We start from the raw sequence: 27,691 nt of genomic DNA on the forward strand, positions 1-27,691 counted from the left end.
CTGTATGTTTCCTGTGTGTGTTGTCCTCTTCCCACCTCTGTATGTTTCCTGTGTGTGTTGACCTCTCCCCACATCTGTATGTTTCCTGTGTGTGTTGACCTCTGCCCATATCTCTATGTTTCCCGTGTATGTTTACCTCTCCCAACATCTGTATGTTTCCCGTATGTGTTGACCTCTCCCCACATCTGTATGTTTCCTGTGTGTTGACTTCTCCCCTCATCTGTCTGTTTCCTGTGTGTTGACCTCTCCCACATCTGTATGTTTCCTGTGTGTGTTGTCCTCTTCCCACCTCTGTATGTTTCCTGTGTGTGTTGACCTCTGCCCACATCTGTATGTTTCCCGTGTGTTGACCTCTCCCCACATCTGTATGTTTCCCATGTATTGACCTCTCCCCACATCTGTATGTTTCCCGTGTGTGTTGACCTCTGCCCACATCTGTATGTTTCCCATGTGTGTTGACCTCTGCCCACATCTGTATGTTTCTCGTGTGTGTTGACCTCTGCCCACATCTGTATGTTTCCCGTGTGTGTTGACCTCTGCCCACATCTGTATGTTTCCCGTGTATGTTGACCTCTCCCCACATCTGTATGTTTCCCGTATGTGTTGACCTCTCCCCACATCTGTATGTTTCCTGTGTGTTGACTTCTCCCCTCATCTGTCTGTTTCCTGTGTGTTGACCTCTCCCACATGTGTATGTTTCCCGTGTGTGTTGACCTCTGCCCATATCTGTATGTTTCCCGTGTATGTTGACCTCTGCCCACATCTGTATGTTTCCCGTGTGTGTTGACCTCTCCCCACATCTGTATGTTTCCTGTGTGTTGACTTCTCCCCTCATCTGTCTGTTTCCTGTGTGTTGACCTCTCCCACATCTGTATGTTTCCTGTGTGTGTTGTCCTCTTCCCACCTCTGTATGTTTCCTGTGTGTGTTGACCTCTGCCCACATCTGTATGTTTCCCGTGTGTTGACCTCTCCCCACATCTGTATGTTTCCCGTGTGTTTTGACCTCTGCCCACATCTGTATGTTTACTGTGTGTTGACCTCTCCCCACATCTGTATGTTTCCGGTGTTTGTTGACCTCTGCCCACATCTGTATGTTTCCCATGTGTGTTGACCTCTGCCCACATCTGTATGTTTCCTGTGTGTGTTGACCTCTGCCCACATCTGTATGTTTCCCATGTGTGTTGACCTCTGCCCACATCTGTATGTTTCCCGTGTGTGTTGACCTCTGCCCACATCTGTATGTTTCCTGTGTGTGTTGACCTCTGCCCACATCTGTATGTTTTCCGTGTATATTGACCTCTCCCCACATCTGTATGTTTCCCGTATGTGTTGACCTCTCCCCACATCTGTATGTTTCCTGTGTGTTGACTTCTCCCCTCATCTGTCTGTTTCCTGTGTGTTGACCTCTCCCACATCTGTATGTTTCCTGTGTGTGTTGACCTCTCCCCACATCTGTATGTTTCCTGTGTGTGTTGACCTCTGCCCACATCTGTATGTTTCCCGTGTATGTTGACCTCTCCCCACATCTGTATGTTTCCCGTATGTGTTGACCTCTCCCCACATCTGTATGTTTCCTGTGTGTTGACTTCTCCCCTCATCTGTCTGTTTCCTGTGTGTTGACCTCTCCCACATCTGTATGTTTCCTGTGTGTGTTGTCCTCTTCCCACCTCTGTATGTTTCCTGTGTGTGTTGACCTCTGCCCACATCTGTATGTTTCCCGTGTGTTGACCTCTCCCCACATCTGTATGTTTCCCGTGTGTTGACCTCTCCCCACATCTGTATGTTTCCCGTGTGTGTTGACCTCTCCCCACATCTGTATGTTTCCCGTGTATTGACCTCTGCCCACATCTGTATGTTTCCCATGTGTGTTGACCTCTGCCCACATCTGTATGTTTCCCGTGTGTTGACCTCTCCCCATCTCTATGTTTCCCGTGTGTGTTGACCTCTCCCCACCTCTGTATGTTTCCCGTGTGTGTTGACCTCTGCCCACATCTGTATGTTTCCCGTGTGTGTTGACCTCTCCCCACATCTGTATGTTTCCCGTGTGTGTTGACCTCTGCCCACATCTGTATGTTTCCTGTGTGTGTTGACCTCTGCCCACATCTGTATGTTTTCCGTGTATATTGACCTCTCCCCACATCTGTATGTTTCCCGTATGTGTTGACCTCTCCCCACATCTGTATGTTTCCTGTGTGTTGACTTCTCCCCTCATCTGTCTGTTTCCTGTGTGTTGACCTCTCCCACATCTGTATGTTTCCTGTGTGTGTTGACCTCTCCCCACATCTGTATGTTTCCTGTGTGTGTTGACCTCTGCCCACATCTGTATGTTTCCCGTGTATGTTGACCTCTCCCCACATCTGTATGTTTCCCGTATGTGTTGACCTCTCCCCACATCTGTATGTTTCCTGTGTGTTGACTTCTCCCCTCATCTGTCTGTTTCCTGTGTGTTGACCTCTCCCACATCTGTATGTTTCCTGTGTGTGTTGTCCTCTTCCCACCTCTGTATGTTTCCTGTGTGTGTTGACCTCTGCCCACATCTGTATGTTTCCCGTGTGTTGACCTCTCCCCACATCTGTATGTTTCCCGTGTGTTGACCTCTCCCCACATCTGTATGTTTCCCGTGTGTGTTGACCTCTCCCCACATCTGTATGTTTCCCGTGTATTGACCTCTGCCCACATCTGTATGTTTCCCATGTGTGTTGACCTCTGCCCACATCTGTATGTTTCCCGTGTGTTGACCTCTCCCCATCTCTATGTTTCCCGTGTGTGTTGACCTCTCCCCACCTCTGTATGTTTCCCGTGTGTGTTGACCTCTGCCCACATCTGTATGTTTCCCGTGTGTGTTGACCTCTCCCCACATCTGTATGTTTCCCGTGTGTGTTGACCTCTGCCCACATCTGTATGTTTACTGTGTGTTGACCTCTCCCCACATCTGTATGTTTCCGGTGTGTGTTGACCTCTGCCCACATCTGTATGTTTCCCATGTGTGTTGACCTCTGCCCACATGTGTATGTTTCCTGTGTGTGTTGACCTCTCCCCACCTCTGTATGTTTCCCGTGTGTGTTGACCTCTCCCCACATCTGTATGTTTCCTGTGTGTGTTGACCTCTCCCCACCTCTGTATGTTTCCCGTGTGTGTTGACCTCTCCCCACATCTGTATGTTTCCCGTGTGTGTTGGCCTCTCCCCATCTGTATGTTTCCCGTGTGTGTTGACCTCTGCCCACATCTTTATGTTTCCCGTGTGTGTTGACCTCTCCCCACCTCTGTATGTTTCCTGCGTGTTGACCTCTCCCCTCAGCTGTATGTTTCCTGTGTGTGTTGACCTCTCCCCATGTCTGTATGTTCCCGTGTGTGTTGTGGGAGGGCTGTATCCCCTGGTGCATGGGCCCTGGGCGGTGAATCCTGTTCGGTTCTGACCATTCATACGTCCCGTCATCCGAGGCTTCTGGGAACTTTCTCTGTCGAGATCCCTGAGCACACACGGCTGAGAGGTCCCTGCTGTCCAGAAGATCAGCAGCTAGCGGGAATAAATAGATATCCCATCAAATAAACAAAGGAACCCTAGCAGAAGGCACCCGGAGGGAGCCGAGGAGAACTCTGGGAGGCCTGGGAAAAGCGTGAGGGGAATGACATGCGATTCAGGCCTCAGTGGGGAGGCCGGAGTCCGCCGGGGGTGGGGGTAAGCAGGGGGGACATTCCAAATACAGTGTCAACACATGCGAGAGCGCAGGCAATGGAAAGTCCTAGAATGTTCTGGAATGGTGAGTTCATTCTGGCAGGAGCGTAGGGCAAGCCACGTGAAGTGACAGGGAGTGATGACAAGGCCCAGGACACGGGGAGTCATACACAGGCTCCCGCCGTCAGAACAGGCCCCGTGTGGCTGAGATGGGGAAAGTGGGCTGGGCCGGGGGCCGGGGGGCGTGGGCTGACTCAGGGCATATAGGCGCAGCTACCAATCGTTAAGAAGAAGATAGCCCGGCCGGTGTGGCTCAGTGGATAGAGCATCGGCCTGCGAACTAAAGGGTCCAGGGTTGGATTCCGGCCAAGAGTACATGCCCAGGTTGCAGGCTCGATCCCCCACCACCACCCCAGTAGGGGGCGTGCAGGAGGCAGCTGATCAGTGATTCTCTCTCATCATTGACGTTTCTATCTCTCTATCTCTCTCCCTTCCTCTCTGAAATCAATGGAAGGAAGGGAGGAAGGGAGGGAGGGAGGGAGGGAGGGGGGGAGGGAGGGAGGGAGGGGTAGCTAGCCCATTTGGCGTGGCTCAGTGGTTGAGCTTTGACATAAGAACCAGGGGGTCACGGTTCGATTCCCAGTCAAAGGCACATGCCGGGTTGCGGACTCAATCCCCAGTGAGGGGTGTGTAGGAGGCAGCTGATCAGATTCTCTCTCATCATTGACGTTTCTCTCTCTCTCTCTCTCTACCTCCCTCCCTTCCTCTCTGAAATCAATATATATATATACATATATATATATATATATATATATATATATATATATATATATATATATAGTTAATCCTCACCCGAGGATATTTTCCCATTGCTTCCATTGCTTTTTAGAGAGAGTGGAAGAGAGAGGGAGAGACAGAGAGAAACATCGATGTGAGAGACACATCGATGAGTTGCCTCCTGCACGCGCCCCAACCAGGGCCCGGGCCAGGGAGGAGCCTGTAACTGAGGTACCGGAATCGAACCCGGGACCCTTCAGTCCATGGGCTGGTGCTCTATCCGCTGGGCCACCCTGCCCGGCTGGTCTGTCTTTTTAAAAACGTAGCGTATGCAGCATCGAGTCCTTCCTGAAAATGTCCGTCTCCTGGCCAGTGAGACGGGAGAGGGGATGGGGAAGCTGCACGCGGCTCTGTCTGCCATCACCACCCGTCTCAGCCGCGAGGACGGCCTTGTGCACCCTCTGTGGCTCTGCCGCCTTCACCCACTGGCAGGAGGCTCGACGAGGTCGTCTCTGGGGATCCTTGCCTGCCCGTGTATGCGGTCATGTATGCCGTCTTTTCTCTCCGTGACTGGCTGTGGTCCCCGGGCCGTGACACGGGTCATGTGACACCCTCCTCTTTCTCACTGTCCCACAGGATCGTTCTGTCCCGAACGGGGGTGCTGCAGATACGGAACCCCACGAGGAGAGAGCAAGGACTGTATGGGTGCTCCGTGGCCAACCGGCTCGGCTCCGACATGGAGAGTTCTCCCGTGCTGTTTGCAGGTAACGTCCGGTGGTGACGCCTGGGTCACCTAGGGTTGCGTTTCTGTGTGTTTATTTGTTTGTTTTAATATATTTTAACTAGAGGCCTGGTGCATGAAATTCGTGCACTGGGGGGTGGGGGGTGTCCCTCAGCCCAGCCTGCACCCTCTCCAATCTGGGACCCCTCGGGAGATGAATGACTGCCAGTTTAGGCCCGATCCCTGTGGGGATAGCAACAGGTCGTTCCAACAACCTGTTACCGTCCCCTGTGGGGGATCGGGCCTAAACCGGCAGTCGGACATCCCTCTCACAATCCGGGACTGCTGGCTCCCAACTGCTCGCCTGCCTGCCTTCCTGATTGCCCCTAACCACTCCCCTGCCAGCCTTATAGACACCTAACTGCTCCCCTGCCAGCCCAATTGCCCACAACTGCCCTCCCCTGCTGACCTGGTCACCTCCAACTGCCCTCCCCTGCCGGCCCAGTCACCTCCAACTGCCCTCCCCTGCTGGCCCAGTTGTCCCCATCGGCCCTCCCCTGCAGGCCTGATTGTCCACAACTACCCTCCCCTGCCGACCATCTTGTGACGGCCATCTTTGACTCCATGGGGGCAGCCATCTTGTGCGAGGGCGTGAGGGTCAATTTGCATATTACCTCTTTATTATATAGGATTGATTTCAGAGAGAAAGGGAGAGAGCAAGAGAGAAACATCCATGATGAGAGAGAATCATGGATCGGCTGCCTCCTGCACGCCCCCCACTGGGGATCAAGCCCACAACCCAGGGCATGTGCCCTTGACCAGGAATCGAACCCTGACCTCCTGGTTCATAGGTCAATGCTCATGACAGCGTGCCACGGAGCCACGCCAGCCGGGCTGGTCCTACTTTAAAAAATAATAATAATTTTTTTATTGGTCTGAGAGAGAGAAACAGCAATCTGCTGTTCTGCTTATTGATGCGTTCATTGGTTGATTCTTCCACGTGCCCTGACCGGGGATCGAACCCACAACCTTGGTGTACGGGGACGATGCTCTAAGCAGCTGAGCTGCCGGCCGGGGCCTGCTGCTGGTCCTCCTTTAACGCGGCCACAGGGACATTATCCTAGCCAGGCCCCTTCTCCTGAATTCCTTCCTTCATCAAATGTCTCCAAGAGGGACTTGGTTACAGAACCCCAATGCTCCATAGTCCGTCCATGGCCGTGGCCATGCAGTCTTGTCAATATCTCTTCATGTCCACCCATCTGTCCCTCCGTCTGTCCGTCTGTCCACTGAGCCTACACCACCACCCCCCGCCCCCAGCTGTGCGTTTCCCTGCCGTGAGGGTACGGAGCCAGCGGGGACCCGTCCCCGGCTCTCAGAGAGGGCAGCAGCGTGGGCCAATGCGCATGGTTTACCCAAGAGCCAGAGCCTAAACGTAGCCCGGCCGGCGTGGCTCCGTGGTTGGGTGTCGACCTAGGAACCAGGAGGTCAGGGTTCGATTCCCAGTCAAGGGCAGAGGCCTGGGTTGCAGGCTCGATCCCCAGTAGGGGGTGTGCAGGAGGCAGCTGATCCAGGATTCTCTCTCCTCATGGATGTTTTTCTCTCTCTCTCTATCTCTCTCCCTTCCTCTCTGAAGTCAATAAAAATGTATTTAAAAAAAAAAACATTTTATTGATTTTTTACAGAGAGGAAGGGAGAGGGATAGAGAGCTAGAAACATCAATGAGAAAGAAACATTGATCAGCTGCCTCCTGCACGCCCCCTACTGGGGATGTGCCCGCAACCGAGGTACATGCCCTTGACCGGAATCGAACCCGGGACCCTTCAGTCCACAGGCCGACGCTCTATCCACTGAGCCACACCGGTCAGGGCAAAATGTATTTTTTTTAAAAAGCCTGAGCCTAACATTGTTTCTATTCCCTTTGAATGAAGAGGCGCCCGTCATCTTGGTTACGGGAAGGAACGTTACCGGATGGGACCCCGGCCCGCTGTCTGTCGTGGTCGGAGGCACCGTGAGGGCAGCCCTGGGGGCCAACGTGACCATCCAGTGTCCCGTACGAGGTACGTGTGGTGGCTGTCCATGGGAGGGCACGTGTGGCCAGGAGACACCCTGACCGTCTTTAAACACCTGATTGTCCAGCCCTGGCCCGTGTGGCTCAGTAGATAGAGTGTCGGCCTGTGGACCAAAGGGTCCCAGGTTCGATTCCGGTCAAGGGCACAAGCCTGGGTTGCGGGCTCGATCCCCAGTAGGGGGCGTGCAGGAGGCAGCCGATCCATGATTCTCTCTCATCATTGATGTTTCTCTCTCTCTCTCCCTCTCCCTTCCTCCCTGAAATCAATAAAAAATATATTTAAAAAATAATCCTATATAATAAAAGGCTAATATGCAAATCAACCAAATGGTGGAATAATCAGTTGCTATGATGCACACTGACCACCGTGGGGCAGACGCTCAAAGCAAGAGATGCCCCCTGTGGTCAGTGCGCTCCCACAGGGGGGGCAACACTCAGCCAGAAGCCGGACTCATGGCTGGCAAGTGCAGCGGCGGCGGCAGGAGCGGGCCTAAGCCGGCAGGCAGACATCCCCAAGGGGTCCCGGACTGTGAGAGAGTGCAGGCCGGGCTGAGGGGACCCCTCCCTCTCTCACTCTCTCCCCAGGGCACGAATGTCATGCACTGGGCCTCTAGTAATAATGAAAAGTGAAAAATAAAGGTCACCCCACCCATGCCCCTGAGTCACTGAGCCCTGACTGAACTCTCTGCACAACCGGATCTCCCCGGTCCCCGAGATCCAGGGCAGGAGCTGCTGCTGGAGCCACTTCGGATGAGTCTTTCCTGGGCCGTTCCCAGGAGGCACCCCCGCGGCTCGGCTGGGTCCCACGGAGAAGGCGTGTGTGATAAACGGCTCCAGGACACATCCACCCGGTTTCCGGGCGCTTCCCTGGCCCCCGTGGCCACTCTACGCCTTACCCTCCACAAACAGTGGAAATGTGCTAACCCCCAAGGGGTTATGGTTCACCCTTAGGACATCCCCGCAGAGCTGGGCCTATACAGAGATTTTTTATTTTATTCATCCTCCCCCGAGGATATTTTCCCATTGATTTTTAGGGAGAGTGGAAGGGAGAGGGAGAGACAGAGAGAAACACCGATGGGAGAGAGACACATCGATGGGGTTGCCTTCTGCACACGCCCCAACCAAGGCCCGGGCTGGGGAGGACCTGCAACCGAGGTACATGCCCTTGACTGGAATCGAACCCAGGACCCTTTGGTCTGCAGGCTGACGCTCCACGCACTGAACCAAACGGGCTATGGCGGCCTATATAGATTTTGGGGGGTGGAAAAACTCCAGCTGAGCTGGTTTTCTCAGTGGATAGAGCGTCGGCCTGCGGACTGAAGGGTCCCGGGTTCGATTCCCAGTCAAGAGCACATGCCCGGGTTGTGGGCTTGATCCCCAGTAGGGGGCGTGCAGGAAGCAGCCGATCCATGATTCTCTCTCATCATGGATGTTTCTATCTCTCTCTCCCTCTCCCTTTTTCTCTGAAATCAATAAAAATGTATATATTTTTAAAAATCCCTCCAGCCTCCCAATAGCTCCACCCACAAATATGTGAGTTTTCTGGCAAAACGCAGCCACCATTACCGAGCGGGCGGCACCCTCTGGCCGCAGGGAGGAGGGAGGCGGAGGGAGCTGTGCCTTGGCCACACTGCAGACGCCCGGAGATCGCACCGCCCTGCACCGGCGGGGACACTGCGGGAGAGCTCTGACTTCCACTAAGAGAAACCTCAATGTTTGACATTATTTCTAAACTAGAGGCCCAGTGCATGAAATTCGTGCACGGGTAGGGTCCCTAGGCCTGGCCGGCGATCAGGGCCAATCAGGTTCCCCGCCTCCCTGCCTCCCCACCTCCTCCTTCCTTCCTCCCTCAGTGCCGCCGCTGCTGGTCGCCGCCGTGTTACGAGCCGCCGAAGGGCTGTGGTGGGTTCTTGGCTGTCCTAGGTCAGAGACGGGGGGTGAGTGGAAAAGGCTGGGTTGGCTCAGTGGATAGACTGAAGGGTCCCAAGTTCAATTCTGATCAGGGCACATGCCTGGGTTGTGGGCTTGGTCCCCGGTGGGGGGCATGCAGGAGGCAGCCAATCCATGATTCCCTCTCATCATGGATGTTCCTCTCTCTCTCTCCCTCTCCCTTCCTCTCTGACATCAATAAAATAATAATGCCCTAACCGGTTTGGCTCAGTGGATAGAGCGTCGGCCTGCAGACTGAGGGGTCCCAGGTTTGATTCTGGTCAAGGGCATGTACCTTGGTTGCGGGCACATCCCCAGTGGGAGGTGTGCAGGAGGCAGCTGATCGATGTTTCTCTCTCATCGATGTTTCTAACTCTCTATCCCTCTCCCTTCCTCTCTGTAAAAAATCAATAAAATATATTAAAATAAAATAATAATAATTTTTTTAAAAAAGAGTTTGTTAGTGGAGCCCCCAGCACTCTGCCTGCCTCTGTCCTCTCCCCACCTCTGCAGCTCCTCCGCCGTGGGCTGCAACCCTGCCTCCCCTCCCCCCCACCCCCCTACACATTCAGCTTATTAGAAACTAGAGGCCCGGTGCATGAAAATTCATGCACTGGATGGGGGGGCGGGGCGTCCCTCAGCCCGGCCTGCCCCCTCTCACAGTCTGGGAGCCCTCAGGGGTGGGAGGTGACCTGGTGATCAGGGGAAGGTGACGCCCCATCACACCTCTGCTGCTGCCACTGCCGGCAGCGCAAGCCTCGGCCGGCCCTGGTTACCTGAGCCTCGGGCGGCCCTGGTTACCTGAGCCACGGGTGGCCCTGGGCGGCTGGGGGGCTGAGAGGACTGGGCGCTGCATCTTGAGGCTGTGGGTGCCGCCATCTTTGAGGGCGTGGCAGTCAATTAGCATATCCCCTCCTTATTGGCTGTGGGTGTTGCCATCTTTGTGAGGGTGTGGTGGTCAATTAGCATATTCCTTCTTTATTAGATAGGACTAGAGGCCCGATGCACGAAAATCAGTGCAAGAGCAGGCCTTCCTTCCCTCGGGCACCCGGGACCTGGGTTGCTTCCCTCCAGCCGCTGCCACCAGGCACCTGGGACCCAGGCTTCGCTCTGGCTCCAGCTTCTTCCGGAAGGACGTCCGGAATGACGCCCAGATGGACGTTCGGTCTAATTAGCATAATACCCTTTTATTATTATAGATGGTTCCATTTGGCCTTTTTTTTTTTTTTTTTTTTTTGGTTAATCCTCACCTGAGGCTATTTTCCCATTGATTTTGAGACAGAGTGGAAGGGAGAGGGAGAGACAGAGAGAAACATGGATGTGAGAGAGACACATTGATTGGTTGCCTCCAACACATGCCCTGACCAGGGCCCGGGAAACTGGAACCCAGGAAAAGTGCCCTTGACCGGAATCTAACCCGGGAGCCTTCATGCCGAGGGCCGATGCTGCATCCACTGAGCCACACCAGCCAGGGCCCTTTTTTTCTTTTGTTTTCATTGATGTCAGAGAGGAAGGGAGAGAGAGAGAAACATCCATGATGAGAGAGAATCATGGATCGGCTGCCTCCTGCACGCCCCACCCTGGGGATGGAGCCCACCACCCGGGCATGTGCCCTGACCCGGAAGCGAACCGTGACCTCGTGGTTCCTAGGTCGACGCTCAACCGCCGAGCCACGCCCACTCCGTGGATGGAAGAAGGGACTTGGCGTGATGTCGAGGAGGCGTCATCACAGTCACACTAGAACCCTGCTTTAGGAAGTGGTGTTTTCACATGCGAATGCAGACGAATTCCGTGCGCCGGGGGCACGTGAACCTCTTTCTGTGTTCTAGTTGCCCTTCAGACACTCTTTGCTGCGAGTTATAATGAGCTCATCTATGCGTACCTCTCGCAGGCGTCCTCAAACTACGGCCCGTGGGCCACATGCGGCCCGCCGAGGACATGGATCCGACCCGCCGGCTGCCGCTGCCTGTCCTGCTTAGCAGCCGACTCATCCCGGGCCCGCAGTGCGCATAGGAATTTGTTCATAGTTTTTTTTTTAAACTATAGTCCGGCCCTCCCAAGGTCTGAGGGACAGTGAACTGGCCCCTGTTTAAAAAGTTTGAGGACCCCTGTGACTTAGACGGACTCACAGTCCTTCCCTACAGTCGGATATGCCTTATTGAACCGTGGGGTAGAGAGAGGAGTATTGACGGCCTTCCGTCCCTCTGAGATGAGAGTATTTGGACGTGCAGACCTGTATTTGTAAAGGTCAGAAGGTCTAAGTCGCGAGAGTTATTAGTCTTGCTCTTAAAAAAATAAGTAGAGCCCTAGCAGGTTTGGCTCAATGGATAGAGTGTTGGCCTGTGGACTGAAGGGTCCCGGGTTCGATTCCCGTCAAGGGCACATGCTCAGGTTGTGGGCTTGATCCCCAGTAGGGGGCGGCGTGCAGGAAGCAGCTGATCCATGATTCTCTCTCATCGTGGATGTTTCTATCTCTCTCCCTCTGTCTTCCTCTCTGAAATCAATAAAAATATCTTTTAAACAAATAAATAGAGTTTCTGCCTTAGCCAGTTTAGCTCAGTGGATAGAGCGTCGGCCCACGGTCTGAAGGGTCCCGGGTTCGATTCCGGTCAAGGGCACATGCTCAGGTTGTGGGCTTGATCCTGGCCCTGGTTGGGGTGCAGGGAGGAGGCAACCCATTGATGTATCTCTGTCACATCCATGTTTCTCTCTCTCTCTCTCTCTCTCTCGCTCTCTCTCTCTCTCGCTCTCTCGCTCTCTCGCTCTCTCCCCTTCCCTTCCACTCTCTCTAGAAAAATATCCTTGGGTGAGGATTAGAAAAAAAAATAGTTTCTGCCCTATCCTGTTTGGCTCAGTGGATAGGGCATTAGCCCTGGGACTAAAGGGACTGAAGGGTCCTGGGTTCGATGCGGATCAAGGGCACGTACCTCAGTTGCAGGCTTGATCCCGGACCTGGTAGGGGTGTGGGCGGGGAGGCAACCCAATCAATGGGTCTCTCTCACATGGATGTTTCTCTGTGTCTCTCCCCCTCCCTTCCCTGTAGCTCAAAAAATCAATGGAAAAATATCCTCGGGTGAGGATTAACCAAAAATAAAAAAATATAAAGACTTTCTTCTAGCCCTAGCTGGTGTGGCTCAGTGGATAGAGCGTCAGCCTTCGGACTGAAGGGTCCCAGGTTCGATTCCAGTCAAGGGCATATGCCCAAGTTGTGGGCCCGATCCCCAATGAGGGGCGTGCAGGAGGCAGCCGATCGACGATTCTCTCTCATCATTGATGTTTCTCTCTCTCTCTCCTTCCTCTCTGAAATCAATAAAAATATATTTTTAAAAAATTAAAAGTTTCTTCTAAATATGGGAGGAAAAAGGAAGTTTTCCCTGCACCCTCTCTGCCCCCTGCTGGCGAGAAAGGGAAGTGCCCTCTGATAATCAGTCAATATCCATAGTTGCATTCCCGCCCCAGCCCCGCCCTACATGTCAACGCTTCATACGAACACTATTTATGCCAAGATCTTCCGTTCTGCGTGCATTCCGTGTGGCTTGCTTTTCTTCTCTTCTTCTCTCAAGCTCTTTGGAGATGTGGTGGATCTCGGCCTTTGCTTTATTTATTTTATTTTATTTTATTTTATTTTATTGTTTAGAGTATTACGTATAGTAGTACATATATCTCCTTTTCTTTTCCTCATTGACCTTCCCCCAGCCTCCCCTACTCCCTGTCGCATGCCCTCACCCCCCACCCCCAGTGTCTTGTGTCCATTGATCGTGCTTATATGCATGCATACAAGTCCTCCGGTTGATCTCTTCCCCCCCCCCCACATCACTCCCCAGCCTTCCCGCTGTAATTTGACAGTCTGTTCGGTGCATTACTGCCTCTGTCTACCTTTTAGTTCATCAGGTTATAATGATCTTTATTTTCCATCAGTGGGTGAGACCACGTGGTATTTTCTTTCATTGCCTGGCTTATTTCACTTAGCATAATGCTCCTCGGCCTTTGCTTTAAATGGCTCTCCTGTCGGACTGAATGATTAGCTCTCTTTACAGGCCTTCATCACCCCCCTTCCCCGAGGGCCGGGAGGGCATTTCGTGGTGCAGCGCGATTCTGAGGTCACATTCCTACACGTCGCCTCGTCCCTCCGACAATGCTTTTCCCTGTCGGATGAACGTGGGTTTCTATTATAGAGTGGACGTGAGTGGCAGTGATTTAAGGTCTTTGTCAGAAATCCCTTTGACAGTCGCTTCCCCCCCCCCAAAAAAAAGGACCCTCTCCCCAGAAAAATACATTTGCCCATGAAATCATTTTTTAAAATATATTTTTGTTGATGTCAGAGAGGGAAGAAGAGGGAGAGAGAGAAACATCCATGATGAGAGAGAATCATGGATCGACTGCCTCCTGCACGCCCCACACTGGGGATGGAGCCCGCAACCCGGGCATGTGCCCTTGACCAGGAATCGAACCTGGGACCCTTCAGTCCGCAGGCCGACGCTCTCTCCACTGAGCCAAGCCGGCAATAGCTAGGATAACTTTTTCTTCAAAATAAAGTAATGAATTAAAACTTCCCACAAATGCTCTTTTTTGGCACAAAATCCGACATGTTTAAGCGTAAAAATATCTATGACGTTAATGCCTTCAGCAAGTCTGACAGGTGAAGTGTTGAAGCTTGTGGTCAATACAACAAAACAGCATCCAGATCAAATCGCATGTATATCAACATACGTGTAACTCCGTCTATGGAAAAACATCCGCATTAGTAACCGGTGCACCTGGTACACAACGAGGAAAGTGATGTGTGTAGCAAATGCGCAATTACACTGAGTACCAAAATAATCTGGCCACTCAGTGTCTATCCTATAGAATAAAAGGCTAATATGCAAATGGTCCCCTCGACCAGGAGTTCAACCAGCAGGCAGGCCAGCCAACTGCCCATGTCCCCTCCCCTGGCCAGGCTGGCTGGACCCCACCCATGCACGAATTCATGCACCGGGACTCTAATATATATATACTAGAGGCCCAGTGCACGAAATGCGTGCACGGAGGTATGTATCCCTCAGCCCAGCCTGCACCCTCTCCAATCTGGGACCCCTCGAGGGGTGTCCGACTCACAATCCAGGACTGCTGGCTCCCAACTGCTCGCATGCCTGCCTTCCTGAATGCCACTAACCGCTTCTGCCCGCCAGCTTGATGACCCCCTAACCACTCCCCTGCCAGCCCGATTGCCCCTAACTGCCCTCCCATGCTGACCTGGTCACCCCTAACTGCCCTCCCCTGCAGGCCTGGGTCCCCCCAAATGCCCTTCCCTGCTGGCCTGGTCACCCCAAACTGCCCGCCCCTGCTGGCCATCTTGTGTCCACATGGGGGCGGCCATCTTGTGTGTTGGAGTGACAGTCAATTTGCATTTTAGCCTTTTATTCTATAGGATATATACACACTGAGTGACCAGATTATTATGCGTTCAGAGATCATCATCATCTGGCCACTCCGTGTGTACGTGTTTCCAAAGCGCCTGGCCGCACGGAGGCGGGGAGAAGGGCGTAGGCCTCTAAGGGATGAAGGCGGCTCACAGAACCGATGGCAGTCCGCCCGGCCCCTGGGGACAAAGATAGAGGCCACTCACTGGCAGCCAAGGACACGGCCCCCGTGCACAGGCGTCGGGACACGGGAGCGCCTGGCTGGTTTGCAAAACACAGGCCGATCCGTGGGACTTGAAACAGAGGGGGTGAGGCAGAGGGACAAGGGGTGGGTTGGGGTGAGCAGGCTGTGGGGGGGGGGGCGCGCCTGGGAAGGTCAGGCTACAAGCCCCAGGCATTTTCCTGGCTGGTATGGCTCAGTGGATAGAGTGTCGGCCTGTGGACTGAAGGGTCCCGGGTTTGATTCTGGTCAAGGGCACACGCCTGGGTTGCGGGCTCAGTCCCCAGTGGGGGGCGTGCAGGAGGCAGCCGATCAATGATTCTGTCTCATCATTGATGTCTTTTTTTTTTAATTTCTTTATCTTTATTAAGGTGTTACATATGTGTCCTTATCCCCCCATGGCCCCCCCACCCCCCACTCATGCCCTCACCCCCCTGGTATCTGTGTCCATTGGTTCAGTTTACATGCATGCATACAAGTCCTTTGGTTGATCTCTCCCCTCACCCCACCCTGCCCTGCCTTCCCTCTGAGGTTGGACAGTCTGATCGATGCTTCTCTGTCTCCGGATCTGTTTTTGTTCGTCAGTTTATGTTGTTCATTATAATCCACAAATGAGTGAGATCATGTGATATTTATCTTTCTCTGACTGGCTTATTTCACTTAGCCTAATGTCATCATTGATGACTCTATCTCTCTCCCTCTCCCTTCCTCTCTGAAGTCAATAAAAATATTTTTTAAATATATTTTATTGATTTTTTACAGAGAGGAAGGGAGAGGGATAGAGAGTTAGAAACATCGATGAGAGAGAAACATCGATCAGCTGCCTCCTGCACGCCCCCTACTGGGGATGTGCCCGCAACCAAGGTACATGCCCTTGACCGGAATCGAACCCGGGACCCTTCAGTCCGCAGGCCGACGCTCTATCCACTGAGCCACACTGGTTAGGGCAACAGTGACTATTTTAAAGACACCCCAGAGGAGTGGACATTGTGTCCCCCATGCTTTCCAGCCAGATCTGAACTCTTCCCACACCACCCCCACCCAACATCTGCCCTCCAAAAACAATCGCAGCTTTGTTCCAACAGAGCGTTGAGTCAGAGCCGTAGGTCTTGGGGGAAACAGCCTGTCTTTGAGGTTAGACAAACACATTTAAACTGTTCCAGGCATTTTGTTTTATTTTTAAAAATATATTTGTATTGATTTCAGAGAGGAAGGGAGAGGGGGAGAGAGAGAAACATCCATGATGACAGAGAGCCATGGATCAGCTGCCTCCTACACGCCCCACACTGGGGATGGAGCCCAAAACCCGGGCCTGTGCCCTGACCGGAATCAAACCTGGGACCCTTCAGTCGGCAGGCTGACACTCTATCCACTGAGCCACACCAGCTAGGGCTTAGTATTTTTTAGTATATTTTTTATTATTTCAGAAAGGAAGGGAGAGGGTGAGAGAGAGAAACATCCATGATGAGAGAGAACCATGGATCAGCTGCCTCCTGCACGCCCCACACTGGGGATGGAGCCCCCAACCCGGGCCTGTGCCCTGACCGGGAACGGAACCCTGACCTCCTGGTTCCTAGGTGGACGCTCAGCCCCTGAGCCACGCCGGGTCCGTGGCCCGGTCCTTAAAGGCAGCTGCCTCCGCCCTATGTGCTTCCATCTCACAGGCACCCCGCGGCCCACTGTGAGCTGGGTGAAGAGAGGCGGGCCGCTCGGGGACAACATCTCCGTCTTCCCCAACGGGTCCCTGCTACTGCAGAACGTTTCCCTGCAAAACAAAGGCGCCTATGTCTGCAGGGCCACCAGCGCTCTGGGGAAGGCCGCAGCCACGTCCATCCTGCACCTGCTGGGTAAGTGTCCCATCGGGCTGTACTTCGTGGGCCTCCCGCCGACAGGGCACCCCATTTGTGGGTTATGGTGCTGAGCCGTAAAGGAGAGGGGCGTGCGACGGTTTTCACTATGAACTAAGGGCTGCTCCTCTCTGTCTCTCTCTCTCTCTCTCTCTCTCTGTCTCTGTCTCTCTGTCTCTGTCTCTCTCTCTGTCTCTCTGTCTCTCTCTCTCTCTGTCTCTGTCTCTCTCTCTGTCTCTCTGTCTCTCTTTCTCTGTCTCTCTGTCTCTCTTTCTCTGTCTCTCTGTCTCTCTGTCTCTCTCTGTCTCTCTGTCTCTCTGTCTCTCTCTCTCTCTCTAACCCTCACCCAAGGATATTTTCCCATTGATTTTTTAAAAATGTATTTTTATTGATTTCAGAGAGAAAGGGAGAGGGAGGGAGTTAGAAACATCCATGATGAGAGAGAATCATGGATCCGCTGCCTCCTGCACGCCCCCCACTGGGGATCGAGCCCACAACCTGAGCATGTGCCCAACTGGGAATCGAACCTGGAACCTTTCAGTCCACAGGCCGATGCTCTATCCACTGAGCCACACCAGCTAGGGCTTTCCGTTGATTTTTAGGGAGAATGGAAGGGAGGGGGAGAGACAGAGAGAGAAACATCGATGTGAGAGAGACTCACCGATCAGTTGCTCCTTGCATGCGCCCCACGCAGGGCCAGGATGGAGCCTGCAACCGAGGCACATGCCCTTGGCCAGAATCGAACCCAGGACCCTTTGGTCCGCAGGCCTGCTCTCTAACCACTGAGCAACACCAGCCAGGGCCGAGCTGCTCTTCTCTTAGAAGGCGTAACTTTCCTCCTGAGAATCTAAGCTGGGGTGCAAACCCTCCTGTGCAGAACTGAGACCCTTGACCAGGGGTCCTCAAACTTTTTAAACAGGGGCCAGTTCACTGTCCCTCAGACCGTGGGAGGGCCGGACTATGGTTTAAAAAAAAACTATGAACAAATTCCTATGCGCACTGCGGGCCCGGGACGCGTCGGCTGCTAAGCAGGACAGGCAGCGGCACTCGGCGGGCCGCGTGTGGTCCGTGGGCCATAGTTTGAGGACCCCTGCTGACGGTCTGCCTGGACACCTGCTTCCCTCCTGACCCTGACTGACGGTGCCTTCCCCGCTCTCTGGGGAGTCCCGGCCTTCCTCTTGCGTCTCCCCGCTGCAGGCTCAGGCCCTTGCCCCCGGATCCTCTGTGGTTCAACTTGTCCTCTCCAGATTGAAACACTTTATTGTTAACTAGAGGCCCGGTGCACAAAAATTCGTGCCAGAGTAGGCCTTCCTTCTCCCGGCTGCCGGCACCCGCTTCCCTCCGGCACCCGGACCCGGCTTCCCTCCTCCCGGGACCGCGGCTGGCTTCCCCGGGCCCCAGCTTCATCAGGAAGGACATCCAGAATGACGTCCGGAAGACGTCCTGTCTAATTAACATACTAGTTACCCTTTTATTATTACAGATCCTCACCCGAGGATATTTTTAGAGAGAGTAGGGGGGGGGGGAGACAGAGAGAAACATCAATGTGAGAGATGTGGCACATGCCCCGACCAGGAACTGTACCCGTGACCCTTCGGCGTGCGGGCCGGTGCTCTAACCACTGAGCAATGGTGGCCAGGGCATAGACCTCATCTTTTTTTTTTTTAAATATATATTTTATTGATTGTTTACAGAGAGGAAGGGAGAGGGATAGAGAGTTAGAAACATCGATGAGAGAGAAACATCGATCAGCTGCCTTCTGCACACCTCCTACTGGGGATGTGCCCGCAACCAAGGTACATGCCCTTAACCGGAATCGAACCCGGGACCCTTCAGTCTGCAGACTGACGCTCTATCCGCTGAGCCAAACCGGTCAGGGCAGACCTCATCTTTTTTAAAAAATATATTAATTTCAGGGAGGAAGGGAGAGGGAGAGAGATAGAAACATCCATGATAAGACAGGTTCGTGGATCAGCTGCCTCCTGCACGCCCCACACTGGGGATGGAGCCTGCAACCCGAGCCTGTGCCCTGACTGGGAATCAAACCGGGACCTCCTGGTTCCTAGGTCGACATCCAACCACTGAGCCACGCCGGCCGGGACTGGTCCACTTTGGAGACATTGTCCCTGGAGAAGCATCCCTGACTGTGCCCACGGCTCCGCTGAGACCCTGCCGAGGCTCCCCGCCCCCCCTCCCTCTGGCGGGGAGGATCCTGGCCGGTCCCTCTGGCCTGCTGTAGCCCCTCTCCCGGGCTGGGGTCCAAGGACCCGTCCTGGCCGCCGTTCCCACCAGTTATTACCATCGGTTCGTTGAGGGGAATGAGGTTTAAAGGACTCCCCTTGTAGGGGGCCAATGGGGGACATGGGGACACATCACACTTCCAACAATCAAGAAATATTTACAGTAAATAAAGCGAAGAATAAATGCATTAATTAAATAAAAGTAAAAAGTAAAGGACCCCTTTGCGCTCTGTGATGGCTGACTCTGTGCACACAGCACAGACGGGCCACTCAGCAGAACAGCTGGGGGGGGGGGTCCAGGCCGCTCAGTGGAACAGCTCGGGGGGGTCCAGGCCGCTCAGTGGAACAGCTTGGGGGGGGGGGTCCAGGCCACTCAGTGGGACAGCTCGGGGGGGTCCAGGCCACTCAGCGGGACAGCTCAGGGGGGTCCAGGCCACTCAGTGGGACAGCTCAGGGGGGTCCAGGCCACTCAGTGGGACAGCTCAGGGGGGTCCAGGCCACTCAGCAGAACAGCTTGGCGGGGGGAGGGTCCAGGCCGCTCAGTGGGACAGCTCAGGGGGGTCCAGGCCACTCAGTGGAACAGCTCAGGGGGGTCCAGGCCGCTCAGTGGAACAGCTCGGGGGGGTCCAGGCCGCTCAGTGGAACAGCTCGGGGGGGGGGGGGGGTCCAGGCCACTCAGTGGGACAGCAGGAGGTTGTAGGGGTCCAGCTCACTCAGGGAACAGCTGGGGGCACCCTGGCCGGGCCGTGCAGGCAGCATCACTTCTCACCCTTCCCCCCACAGAGCCCGCGTGGAGGCCGGGGAACTGGACACCCTGTCCCACCACCTGCGGCCGCTCAGGAACCCGCGTTCGGAGACTCCGGTGCGTGGCGGCCGGCGGGCAGGACGTGAGCGAGGCCCTGTGCGGACACCTCCGGAGGCCCCCGGCCCGCTCGCAGCCCTGTCCCCGCCGGGACTGCCCCCCCAGGTACGTGCGGCCACAGTGCTGCCCTCATCGGGACCGGCTTTCTGCTGGTTTCACAGGCGCCGTGACCTGGACTTCCTCGCCCCGCCACTAAGGCTTCTTCAGTGGGGCTGGCCAGTGGTGCTCAGTGGTTAGCATCGACCCGGGACTGAGGTTACGGGTTCGATTCCCGCTCAGGGCACACGCCCGGGTTGCAGGCTCCATCCCCAGCGTGGGGCGGGCAGGAGGCAGCCGATCCATGATTCTCTCTTATCATGGATGTTTCCCTCTCCCTTTCCCTTCCTCTCTGAAATCAATAAAAATATATTTTAAAAAATAAAATAAATTTTTACAAAAGTGTGCCCTTTAGGGTCAGGCAAGTCTAGCGTCCAGTCCCAGCGCTGTTGGCATCTTAGTTACACGACCACGGGCAAGTTATTTAACTCTGTGGGGGCTGGTTTCCTCCCACAACAATTGGAAGCCCTGGCCGGTGTGGTTCAGTGGATAGAGCATCGGCCTGCGGACTCAAGGGTCCCGGGTTCGATTCCGGTCAAGGGCATGCACCTTGGTTGCGGGCACATCCCCAAAAGGGGATGTGCATGAGGCAGCTGATTGATGTTTCTAACTCTCTATCCCTCTCCCTTCCTCCCTGTAAAAAAATCAATAAAATATATATTTTTTAAAAAACAAAAAGAATGGGAAGACCGTGAGAATTGCATAAGGCCACGTGTGAGTGTCTGGAAGAACAAACAGTATATATGCGCTTTGAAAATACTTTCTCCCACCCTGGCCGGTGTGGCTCAGTGGATAGAGTGCTGGCCTGCAGACTGAAGGGTCCCGGGTTCGATTCCGGTCAAGGGCACGTACCTCGGTTGCAGGCTCGATCCCGGGCCCTGGTCGGGGCGCTGTGCAAGAGGCAACCGATCGATGTGTCTCTCTCACATCGATGTCTCTCTCTCTGTCTCTCCCCTCCCTTCCACTCTCTCTAAAAATCAATGGAGAAATAACCTCGGGTGAGGATTCAAATGCATATTTTTTTCTCCCCTTCAGTGAGTCAAAATCTGCTTGGACACGTCCGCCTAATATTGTCCTCGCTCTGTCCTCTGGGGCCACAGCCGGACAGCTCGGGGGTCCAGGCCACTATGCAGAACAGCTTGGGGGGGCAGGTCCAGGCTGCTGTGTGGCCCGCCGAGCAGAAGGAAGTGTGGGAATAAGGCGGGCATCCCCCGAGCTGCTGGTCCTGCCCCTGGAGGCGTGGACTGGCACCCCCCCCCCATAGGGAGCCCCCCTTCCCCATCCGACGGGCCAGTCCCTGCTGAGCTCCTGGAGTTTCCGTCCGCAGGTGGTTCGCCAGCCCGTGGTCCGAGTGCTCTGCCTCCTGCGGGAAGGGGTCCCGCGTTCGGCGAGTGACGTGTGAACGCACCAAGGCCAGCGGCACGGCGTGGGTGATGCCCGCGGGAGCCTGCGACCCCGAGGACCGGCCCCCGGGGAGAAGACCGTGTTCCGGCCACCCGTGCGCAGCGGAGCCGGCGGGCCAGGTAAGGCGGCCACGCCCCGTTCCGACGGTGCTCCTGTCGCCTTGCTTCTAGTCCATTTCTTAAAATGTATTTTTACTAGAGGCCCCGGGGGGCGGGGTCCCTCAGCCCAGCCTGCACCCGCTCCAATCCGGGACCCCTCGAGGGATGTCCGACTGCTGGGAGATGCCCTAGACTGGCAGTCGGACATCCCTTTCACAATCCAGGACCGCTGGCTCCAAACTGCCTGCCTGGTCGCCCCTAACTGCCCCCCCACCCCGCCGGCCTGATCGTCCCTCACTGCCTCTGCATGCTGGCCTGATCGCCCCTAACTGTCCCCACCCCCCGCTGGCCTGGTCGCCTCTTACTACCCCTCCTGCCGGCCTGGTCACCCCCAACTGCCACCCCCCAGCTGGCCTGATCGCCCCTCACTGCCTCTGCTGGCCTGATCGCCACCAACTGCCCCCCTGCCGGCCTGGTCACCCCTCACGCCCCCCCACCTGCCGGCCTGGTTGCCCCACACAGCCTGCTGTTCAGTCATTTGGTCGTCCCTCACTAACCCCCCTGCCAGCCTGGTCGCCCCACACAGCCTGCTGTTCAGTCATTTCGTCGTCCCTCACTAACCCCCGTGTCGGCCTGGTCACCCCATGCAGCCTGATCAGTTGTCCATTCGGTTGCAATGGTCACTTAAGCTTTTATGAGTATAGATTGGTGTCAGAGAGGAAGGGAGAGGGAGAGAGAGAGAAACATCCATGATGAGAGAGAATTATGGATCGGCTGCCTCCTGCACACCCCCCTCTGGGGATGGAGCCCACAACCTGGGCATGTGCCCCTGACTGGGAATCGAATCCAGGACCCAACAGTCCGCAGGCCAATCCTCTATCCACTGAGCCACACTGGCTAGGGCTCTAGTCGATTTTTAAAATGTTTCTTTTTTCTTTTTTGTTTTTAAGTCTCTGATCCAGGTCTGTGACTTTGTACAGGTCTTTATTAATGACCATTGTATTATTATTATTATTATTATTATTATTATTTGTTCATCCTCACCCGAGGGTATTTTTCCTTGGATTTTTAGGGAGAGTGGAAGAGAGAGGGAGAGACAGAGAGGAACATCAGTGTGAGAGAGACACATCGATGGGTTGCCTCCTGCCCACACCCGGATGAGGGCCCAGGCCAGGGAGGAGCCTGCAACCGTTATGTGCTCGTGACCGGAATTGAACCTGGGACCCTTCAGTCCACAGGCTGACACTCTATCCACTGAGCCAAACCAGCTAGGGCTATTAACTTTTTTATTTTTTTATTTTTTATTGATTTCAGAGAGGAAGGGAGAGGGAGAGAGAGAGAGAGAGAAACATCCATGATGAGAGAGAATCACGGATCGACTGCCTCTTGCACGCCCCACACTGGGGATCGAACCCACAACCTGGGCATGTGCCCTGAACGGGAATCGAACCCTGACCTCCTGGTTCACAGGTCCACACTCAACCACTGAGCCATGCTGGCCGGGCAATATTATAATGTAAATCTTAGCCCAAAAATGTTTAAAATAATGGGTGGGGGCCTGAAGTGGCCTGCTAGGGTTGCCATAGCAACATATAACAGAGTGGTTGCCTTCGACTGCAGACGCTGGTTTGCACATAGTCCCAGAGGCCAGAGGTCCAAGGTCACGGTGTCGTCGGGGTGGTTCGGGCACAACCCCCTCTGGCCTGGGCCACTGCTCGAGCTCACTGCCCTGTGCTCTGTTCCAGTGTCCCGGACGCTGCCTGGGCCGCGCCGTGAGGATACAGCCACGTCCCGTCCTCTGTCCACACAACAGCTCCGACCCCCACTGTGAAGACAGGAGGTACCAGCCCCGCCCCCCCGCAGTGACGGACACCTGTCTGTCCCCTCCCGTCACTGCCGACTCCTAGTAAACCATGATCTCTCCTAGTGACATCTACACTAATAAAAGGGTAATATGCTAATTAGACCGGGAGACCTTCCGGACATCCTTCCAGACAAAGCCAGGGTGGCACGGCCGAGCAGAGGCAGTTAGGGGCGATCAGGCCAGGAGGGGAGGGCAGTTGGAGGTGATCAGGTCGGCGGGGGGGAGTGGGGGGAACAGTTGGAGGTGATCAGGTCGGCGGGGGGGCAGTTGGGGGTGATCAGGCTGGCGGGGGGGGCAGTTGGGGGTGATCAGGACGGCGGGGGGGGCAGTTGGAGGTGATCAGGCCAGCGGGGGGGGCAGTTGGGGGAGAGCAGGCCAGCAGGGGGGGCAGTTGGAGGTGATCAGGCCGGCAGGGGGGGAGGGGGGAACAGTTGGAGGTGATCAGGCCGGCGGGGGGGCAGTTGGGGGAGAGCAGGACAGCAGGGGGGGCAGTTGGGGGTGAGCAGGACAGCAGGGGGGGCAGTTGGAGGTGATCAGGTCGGCGGGGGTGGGGAGGGCAGTTGGGGGCGAGCAGGCCGGCAGGGGGGGCAGTTGGGGGAGAGCAGGACAGCAGGGGGGGCAGTTGGGGGTGATCAGGCCGGCAGGGGGGGCAGTTGGGGGAGAGCAGGACAGCAGGGGGGGCAGTTGGGGGAGAGCAGGACAGCAGGGGGGGCAGTTGGGGGAGAGCAGGACAGCAGGGGGGGCAGTTGGGGGTGAGCAGGACAGCAGGGGGGGCAGTTGGGGGTGAGCAGGACAGCAGGGGGGGCAGTTGGAGGTGATCAGGACAGCAGGGGGGGCAGTTGGGGGTGATCAGGTCGGCGGGGGTGGGGAGGGCAGTTGGGGGCGAGCAGGCCGGCAGGGGGGGCAGTTGGGGGAGAGCAGGACAGCAGGGGGGGCAGTTGGGGGTGATCAGGCCGGCAGGGGGGGCAGTTGGGGGTGAGCAGGCCGGCAGGGGGGGTAGTTGGGGGAGAGCAGGACAGCAGGGGGGGCAGTTGGGGGAGATCAGGACAGCAGGGGGGGCAGTTGGGGGTGATCAGGCCGGCAGGGGGGGCAGTTGGGGGAGAGCAGGCCGGCAGGGGGGGCAGTTGGGGGAGAGCAGGCCGGCAGGGGGGGCAGTTGGGGGAGAGCAGGACAGCAGGGGGGGGCAGTTGGGGGTGATCAGGCCGGCAGGGGGGGCAGTTGGGGGAGAGCAGGCCGGCAGGGGGGGCAGTTGGGGGAGAGCAGGCCGGCAGGGGGGGCAGTTGGGGGAGAGCAGGACAGCAGGGGGGGCAGTTGGGGGTGAGCAGGCCGGCAGGGGGGGCAGTTGGGGGCGAGCAGGCCGGCAGGGGGGGCAGTTGGGGGAGAGCAGGACAGCAGGGGGGGCAGTTGGGGGTGAGCAGGCCGGCAGGGGGGGCAGTTGGGGGAGAGCAGGACAGCAGGGGGGGCAGTTGGGGGTGAGCAGGCTAGCAGGGGCGGCAGTTGGAGGTGATCAGGCCAGCAGGGTGGCAGTTGGGGGTGAGCAGGCCGGCAGGGGGGGCAGTTGGGGGTGAGCAGGCTGGCAGACAAGCGGTTAGGAGCCAGCAGTCCCAGATTGCCAGAGGGATGTCCGACTGCCAGTTTAGGCAGTTGGACATCCCCCAAGGGGTCCCAGATTGGAGAGGGTGCAGGCCAGGCTGAGGGACACCCCCCCGCCCCCATGCACGAAGTACATGCACCGGGCCACTAGTCCTTAATAATACGCGTTATGCTGAAATAGGGATAGATGTATACTATTGATAATCACACATTATTTTTTTTGTGGTTTTTAGATATCTTTTTATTGATCTCAGAGAGGAAGGGAGAGGGAGAGAAAGAGAGAAACATCCATGATGAGAGAGAATCACTGATCGGCTGCCTCCTGCACGCCCCCCACTGGGGATCGAGCCCAGTACCTGGGCATGTGCCCTGACCGGGAATCGAACTTTGATTGCCTGGTTCAAAGGTTGATCACTGAGCCACACTGGCCAGCTAAGGACACATTACTTGGATGTTAAACATACAGATAGAAACACCCAACAAAGAAAAAAAAGAGATGCATTGAGAATAGACAGGATTTTTCTTTTTCTTTTTCTTTTTCTTTTTCTTTCTTTTTTTTTTTTTTGCTCAATATACAAAGTGGCTCGAGCCTATATTTCATTTAGGTTTACAGATTCAGTCTTCTAATGTTTTCAACGGACTACTCCATTCCTCTGTTTAGAAACTAGTTTGAGTAGGTTTGGCAGAGAATAAAGTAAACTTATCTTGTTCAGGGGCTTAAACAAGATAGGAGTTTGGCCCTGGCTGGTGTGGCTCAGTGGATAGAGCATCACCCTGTGGACTGAAGGGTCCCGGGTTCGATTCCGGTCAAGGGCACATGCCCGGGTTGGGGGCTCGGTCCCCAGTGTGGGGTGTGCAGGAGGCAGCCGATCCAGGAATCTCTCTCATCATGGATGTTTCTCTCTCTCTCTTTCTCACCCTCTCCCTTCCTCTCTGAAATAAAAAATATATATATTTTAGAAAAACAAAACAACAAGATAGGAGTTTGCTTTTCTCCTGTAGAAAAGTCTGACCTGCTCAGTGGTTTGGGGGCAAAGAGCTTTGCTCTCTAAGTCACCCCGAGACCTGGCCCCTTCTGCCTGGTGTCCCCACCATCTCAGAGGAGAGAACGTGAGGAGACACCAGGGGGCAAGTTAGAGTTCTCTATCTTATTTTTAAAATTGATTTTTAGAAAGAGGAAGGGAGAGGGAGAGAGAGAGAAACATCAATCAGTTGCCTCCCACATGCGCCCCGACTTGGGATCGAACCTGGAAGCTAGGGATGTGCTCCGACTGGGAACGGACAATGCTCCAATCAACTGAGCCACACTGGCCAGGGCTCGAGTTTGTTTTTTCTTGTCTTTTCTTGTGTTTTTTTATAAATATGCTAGAGGCCCGGTGCATGAAATTCATGCACGGGGGCAGGGGGGGTCCCCTCAGCCCGGCCTGCACCCTCTCACAATCCGGGACCCCTCGGGGGGTGTCTGACAGGATTGGGTTTAAACTGGCAGTTGGACATCCCTCTCGCAATCCAGGACCACTGGCTCCTAACTGCTCGCCTGCCTGCCTGATAACCCCTAACTGCTCGCCTGCCTGCCTGATCGCCCCTAACCGCCTCTGCCTCACCCCTGCCGCTGAGGCTTCATCCGGAAGGTCATCCAGAAGGATGTCCGGAAGGTTGTTCGGCTGTCCGGTATAATTACCATATTTCACTTTTATTATTATAGATTTTTATTGATGTCAGAGAGGAAGGGAGAGGGAGGGAGAGAGAGAGAGAAACATCCATGATGAGAGAGAATCATGGATCGGCTGCCTCCTGCACACCCCCACTGGGGATCAAGCCCACAACCTGGGCATGTGCTCTTGACCAGAATCGAACCCGGGACCCTTCAGGCCACAGGCCGATGCTCTATCCCCTGAGCCACACCAGGTAGGGCCGCATCGAAGTCTTCTGTCTGGAGAAAACGAGATGACCTTGACCTTGGGCTCCGGGACCAGCCCGAGCCTTCAGCGCCCAGCCAGCCCACTTCTGTTCCCCACACACAGTTGCAGCCAGAACTGTCTCCCGGAACGGAAGATGCTTGGAACAGCCTCCCCGCCCCCGCCCCCCACCCCTTTCTCAACAGACAACCCCATTTCCTGTTTTGCCGGGAAGATGGAGACCACACACAGACTGATGTGTGCCTGGCAGATGCTTTTCGTCGCGTTTTCCAAGACGGATTTATAACCCGGAGCCGCAGCGTGGGGCGGGCGAGGGAGGGGGGTCGCTAGCATACCAGACATGTTTTCCGGGAACTTGCTTCTTCGACTTATACATTATCCACATTTCCCCATCTTCATACATAAGATCCAGCTTATGCTGTTTAATTGGGCTGCATAATCTCCTCCTTCCATTGCGACGGACATGTGAGGGGGTGGGATTTTTTGGCCAGGACACACACATGCTTCGGTCGACATCTGGAACACATCTTTCTACAAAACGGCTCATGTTCTTATAGGACAGGTTTTAGATAAGGACATGAGTGGACTGCCCTGTTCGTTTGGATACTGAATTACCGGTGTGGCTCAGTGGATAGAGTGCCGACCTGAGGACCGAAGGGTCCCGGGTTCGATTCCGGTCAAGGGCACATGCCTGGGTTGCGGGCTCGATCCCCAATAGGGGGCGTGCAGAAGACCGCTATTCCAAGATTCTATCTCATCATTGATGTTTCTCTCTCTCTCTCTCTCTCTCTCTCTCTCTCTCTCTCTCTCTCTCTCTCTCTCCCGCTCCCTCTCCCTCTCCCTCTCCCTCTCCCTCTCCCTCTCCCTCTCCCTTCTTCTCTGAAATCAATTAAAATATAATAAATAAAAAAGTCTTGTGGTTAGCAGGCTCCCCTCGCTGCTACTCCCCCTTGTAAATTCTATGAACAGTTCGTT

The 27,691-nt window shown here is 55.1% G+C and overlaps 1 protein-coding gene across 1 annotated transcript in view; it reads left to right on the top strand.

The window, feature by feature from the left end:
• Positions 1 to 27,289, top strand: part of ADAMTSL3 (ADAMTS like 3) — a gene marked incomplete at both ends in the record, with an annotated part of 163,338 nt that extends 136,049 nt beyond the window's left edge. The window contains 12 exon segments of the mRNA XM_080651713.1: positions 5,090 to 5,217; positions 7,103 to 7,231; positions 16,458 to 16,640; positions 19,664 to 19,847; positions 21,166 to 21,361; positions 23,086 to 23,180; positions 26,822 to 26,832; positions 26,835 to 26,864; positions 26,867 to 26,922; positions 26,924 to 27,018; positions 27,020 to 27,143; positions 27,146 to 27,289. Coding sequence (XP_080507839.1) covers positions 5,090 to 5,217; positions 7,103 to 7,231; positions 16,458 to 16,640; positions 19,664 to 19,847; positions 21,166 to 21,361; positions 23,086 to 23,180; positions 26,822 to 26,832; positions 26,835 to 26,864; positions 26,867 to 26,922; positions 26,924 to 27,018; positions 27,020 to 27,143; positions 27,146 to 27,289 — 1,375 coding nt within the window.
• Between the last annotated feature and the right edge of the window lie 402 nt (positions 27,290 to 27,691).

Source organism: Plecotus auritus (genome assembly GCF_963455305.1).
Source record: "Plecotus auritus genome assembly, chromosome: 15".
NCBI classification, from domain to species: domain Eukaryota; kingdom Metazoa; phylum Chordata; class Mammalia; order Chiroptera; family Vespertilionidae; genus Plecotus; species Plecotus auritus.